The sequence below is a fragment of the Etheostoma spectabile genome, chromosome 16, assembly GCF_008692095.1.
Source record: "Etheostoma spectabile isolate EspeVRDwgs_2016 chromosome 16, UIUC_Espe_1.0, whole genome shotgun sequence".
Classification (NCBI taxonomy): Eukaryota; Metazoa; Chordata; class Actinopteri; order Perciformes; family Percidae; genus Etheostoma; species Etheostoma spectabile.
This window is the reverse complement of record NC_045748.1, coordinates 18,249,899-18,254,661: the sequence shown is the minus strand read 5'-3', so window position 1 is coordinate 18,254,661 and position 4,763 is coordinate 18,249,899. Positions and strand designations below refer to the sequence as shown.

At 38.5% G+C, this 4,763-nt stretch overlaps 1 protein-coding gene across 3 annotated transcripts in view; it reads right to left on the bottom strand.

Annotated features, from left to right (window-relative positions):
- Positions 1 to 971: 971 nt before the first annotated feature.
- ass1 (argininosuccinate synthase 1) overlaps positions 972 to 4,763 on the bottom strand; it is a 27,276-nt gene continuing 23,484 nt past the window's right edge. For all 3 annotated transcript variants that reach the window (XM_032539745.1, XM_032539746.1, XM_032539744.1), the window contains 2 exons: positions 1,589 to 1,654; positions 972 to 1,455 (listed from right to left, as the gene is read on the bottom strand). In XM_032539745.1, coding sequence (XP_032395636.1) covers positions 1,398 to 1,455; positions 1,589 to 1,654 — 124 coding nt within the window. In that variant the 3' untranslated portion in view covers positions 972 to 1,397. The remainder of the gene's footprint in view (positions 1,456 to 1,588; positions 1,655 to 4,763) is intronic.

Genomic DNA, 4,763 nt, shown 5'->3' with positions numbered 1-4,763 from the left:
CTTGAGGCCCACACCGTACCCAGCACGTCAATACAGAACTGACATCTTTCAGTGGTGGGGATTGGGTAGTAGTGTACACACAAACAGCTGCGGTGTCTTACAGACTGAAGGGTGCTGCAGTATGGATTATACTGTAGGGAAAACATTTTTAATATTTAACAATATACCAACATCACACAGCCACATTGTCTTTAAAACTGCTGTTGTAGATACACCAAACTCTACAATGAGATTAAGACAAGAAAAGTCTCCACTTGTTTGAAGTATTAAGGTGAAAACTACATCTTCAAAACTTTCTGTGAAGGTCTGACTTTCTTTAAGTGTTCAGAATAAACACTCAAATTACTGTGGCATTAATCTCTAAATAAGTATCTTTATGGTTACATATTTCCTGATATTAACAAATGTTTTGTAATTAAGGACAATATGTGAGTGATTTAACAGAGCCCTATGCTCATCCATACCAGGTTGATCTATTAAAAAAGATGGTAAAAATGAATGACAATAGTCTTTAAAATGGTTCCCCCTCTGTCCTCTGTTCTCTAAGACTGGAGACCCCATGCGGTGCAGGGAAATATATGCATGTGGCCAATTGGTTTTCGTTCCATCTGACTTGTGCCATATGAGCTCAGAAATGGCTTCATCACTTCTGCTCCAGTGGCTATCAGCGAGCCATGTTGCCTTTCGCCTGTGCCAAACCCGTGCACTGCTACCGCTTCATCTACATATTGTAAATATGATCCAGTGTCCTCGCTGCCCTGAAATCTTCACGGGGCAGTGACTGTACAGCCCCAATAGTTAAACAGGCAGGTGCTAATAAATAGGCTGTCTGCCAAAGACAAACTATTAATCACTAACCCATTCAAACTGACAAGGGCTGAGATGTATCTTCACAGTCTTTGCATGTGAACTGACGATAAATGCTCATTATTTTCTATAATGAATAAAGAAAAGAGTGGAGGAAGAAAAAACACAATTCACTCTTTTATTTCAATCATTTTATTTTTGAAACAAAGAGATCCTAGTTTAAATATTTGTGTTCAAGGGCTGACCTACTGATGCAAAGACAAACTCAGTGAATACAATACTTAGAAATGCATACTAATCCTTACTCACAGTATAGCTAAAAATCATCTCTACACCTGTTTCTAACTATTTTACTGGCATTATACCATACTTTGTAGATTTTTCCTTCCTCCACTCTTCACCACTGAAGAAATGTCATCATTTTACAGGTAAGAGTCTGCTTGCTAGTGTGCTAGACACCTTGAATGTATTTAAAAGGAAAGAGTAAGGCCAAAGGTAGTGAATGGAGAAAGTCTAAACCTACTACTGCTTAAGACATGGCAAAAAGAGATGGAGGGAAGAAAGAAAGATGGTTCACAGGACTGCAATAGTTACTCCTTGGCACAGTTGCTGCCGGAGAAACCCTGCAAACGATGGTGTTCCCTTAATCTGTAGGGGGGAAAAAGAAGGACAAAGAATACAATGGGAGTTTGAAGTGTAGGTATAAGGGCTATGAGTGTGGAACAAGTCACTGTAATAGACAAGTTGAAACCGTTTTGTACAGCTGTTGGGAATGACTAACCTGACAGCATTAATCCTGATGAATCCAGAGGCATCACATGGGTCGTAGTCTCCCTGCACGTCCATGCTGGAGTGAGTCAAGAAACAGGCAAGACAGATGAGTCAACAGAGAACAATCTTGAAATTCAAGGTTGGAGGAAAACATAGCTCGGGAGCAACCAACAACTGAAGGTAAAAGTTGGATAAGGATATTCTGCTAACAAAATGATAGAAATGTTTGGTATCATTGCAGTAAACATACGAGACATGGAGCATCAACTAGTGGGATAACTGGATCATTGATAATCTCTTCTTTTGAAATAATATCCTGATCAATTTTTCTTTTGAATGTTCCTCTTTAGCATTGTTTGTTCTGAATAAGAGAATAAAATATTGCAGAATGAAAACAACAGATGAACATGTCCCATTTTGAAACAATCCTATCATATCAACTCTGAGCTAAGAGTCAAGAGAATTTTCTAATCAGATTTTTCCGTATTCCAGTTTATCAAAAAAAACAACGTAAATCTATAACTTGTGCCACTGCGTGATCTATGTTGTTTAGGCCGTCATCTCGTCTGTGTGAATGTCTCACAAAGAGTGTCTGTGTGCTGTGTAATTACAGCAGTTTCTACCTGCCGTGCTTAATACACTCCCTCACCGAGTCCTCTCCTCCCAACGACACCCCCAACTCCCAATGTACAGCTTGCACTCATTCTTCAAAAGCACTTAGCAAGAGAGGAAATTGCCAACAAATGATAGGATAAACACTATAAAAAGAAAGGCCGACAACTAAATCATCAACTCTCAATACAAGGCTCCCTACCCGGCACCTGAACACCATTATGAGTGAGTGGCTTTAAAGAATATATGTGTGCGTGTGTGTGTCTGTGTAAGGATGTGATATTTTGTGTATTTCTTTAAGAAACCCTGCAGACTAATTGAGAGTGGGGCCAGCGGACAGCGAGGAGGGTGACATTTCTATCTCAGATGGGTGCGGTGACGAGCTGTATTACCACTGTGTTAATAACGCCGTTTACTGTTGCCCGTGGAGAGCCAACAGGATGTCAGCGGGGGTTTCATGCCTAATCTGGTCTGTCTGTGTGTGTGTGTGTGTGTGTGTGTGTGAGAGAGAAAGAAACTGCAGTTTGCAGGTGTATCACTGTCAGGTGCAGTACATGCATGTACAGTATGCATTCACAGGCACTGTAGAAGTTTTCTTAATCTTAATTTTTCATTGATTAATTCAAGTACAATTTATTTCTGATTTATGTGTGGCTTTAAGTATTGTTCTCATTTATAAAAAAAAAATCCTTAAAATCTGCTGATATTTTCAGTTACTGTCATCTTGGATATCAAAATGAATTACTAGTATCCTTGGAAAATAATTCTTTGAAAACAGATTAAATCACGTTGTGGATTTTATTTCTATACTCAAATATTAATATTGGATAAAAGTGAACCATTATCAGGTCAGGCTTCAGCTGGAACAACCTTTTTTACGGTGTATGTATGTAGAGCTGAAACAGTCAATTAATAAATTAGTTGATCAACAGAAAATTAAACTGAAAGTATTACATATAATTTATCAATCTTTTAAAAAAGTTTGGTTGGTTCAATCATTTCAAATGTAAGGATTTTATGCTTTTGCTATCTTGTACCATGTTGGACCCTATTTAAAGTTAATGGGCATTTGTCACAATTTTTTTTTATTTATTTGTAAAAACTATTAATCAACTAATTGAGTAAATAATCTGCATGTATGTATGGCTATATGGGTTAATTAGAACAAATTTGAAAATACCCACTCTCCAGTCACACAGTATTCTCCTTTAGCATGGTAGAAACTTGTGTGTTACTCTAAGCGACTACATTTGAGACGTGTTGAGATGTGTGATGGTTTTTTAATTGGTCCCGTTTGCTATGTGCTCCCTTATGAGGAACTGCGCCCATCTGTCAGGGGCCTTGAGGACTTTGTGATGCTGCAACGCAACACCTCTGTCATACTCGTGTGTTGTCTTGGATAACAAATATGTCTGTATGAGGTCAGGTGTTGAACTGCGAACACAAGCCGTCATCAGTGAGAGTTTCTCAGCAAATGACTGGTTGAAAAATGGATGAGTCGTAATTTTTTTCCCTCGCTAAACCAGCCTAAGACATTAAGATTATTATTTGGGCATTTTCAGTCTTTATTTTAATTTGACAGCAGATGAAAGGGTAGGGGAGCAAAGGGCCGCGGGTCAGAGTCGAACCTGGGCACGCTGCGTTGAGGATTTAAACCTCCATATATGGACACTAGCTCCACCAACTGTCCCAGTCTAAGATATTAAATGGCTGCCTGTGTGAGACATGGTTCCTTGTCTGCTTCTTTCCGACCTGCTTAACAAGCATGACACCTACAGTTGTGTTCAAAATAATAGCAGTCCAACATCACTAACCTCATAAATCATTTTTTTTGGTAGAAGTGTTATTTCTACATGGCAAATAATTTACTATTAAGTGTTGTAGAGTCATGGAAAACCAACAGACCCAACAGCTCATTCTGTGTGGGGCATGTTCAAAATTAGACTTAGACTTAGACTTCTCTTTATTGATCCTTTGGGATGACTCCCGCAGGAAATTGAAAGTTCCAGCAGCAGTTTTAGCAAGAAAAAAAGAAATAAAAACTAGATAAAAAGACAGTATAAAGACAACAAAATACCAATAAAAAATAATAACAACAATAAGAACATTCGTCAAATAAACAAAGAAAAGACCATAAATTATTATAAAGTGACCAGGTGTGAATTTAAGTCCAGGTGTGCATGTATGTATGTATGTATGTATGTATGTATGTATGTATGTATGTATGTATGTGTGTATGTATGTATGTATGTGTGTGTGTGTGTGTATGTATTGTCCTCTCTGCCCTATTTCCTCCTCCCCCCTAGTGAGGAGTTGTACAGTCTGATGGCATGAGGGACGAAGGAGTCCTTGAGTCTGTTGGCAATAGCAATGTTGCGTTTAATTAGTGAGGTGATTGATTCTGTGAAGAAACAGGTGTCAATTAAGGCCCATATTTAAGTAAGGAAGGAAGCAAATGTTGTGCATGCTGGTTATAGTGCATTTCACATTGGAACGACCCATTTTGCTGAGGATTTCAGACATTGCTCTGAGGAACAGCGGACTTAGAGCAAAATGGTTCTTTTTGGGTCTAG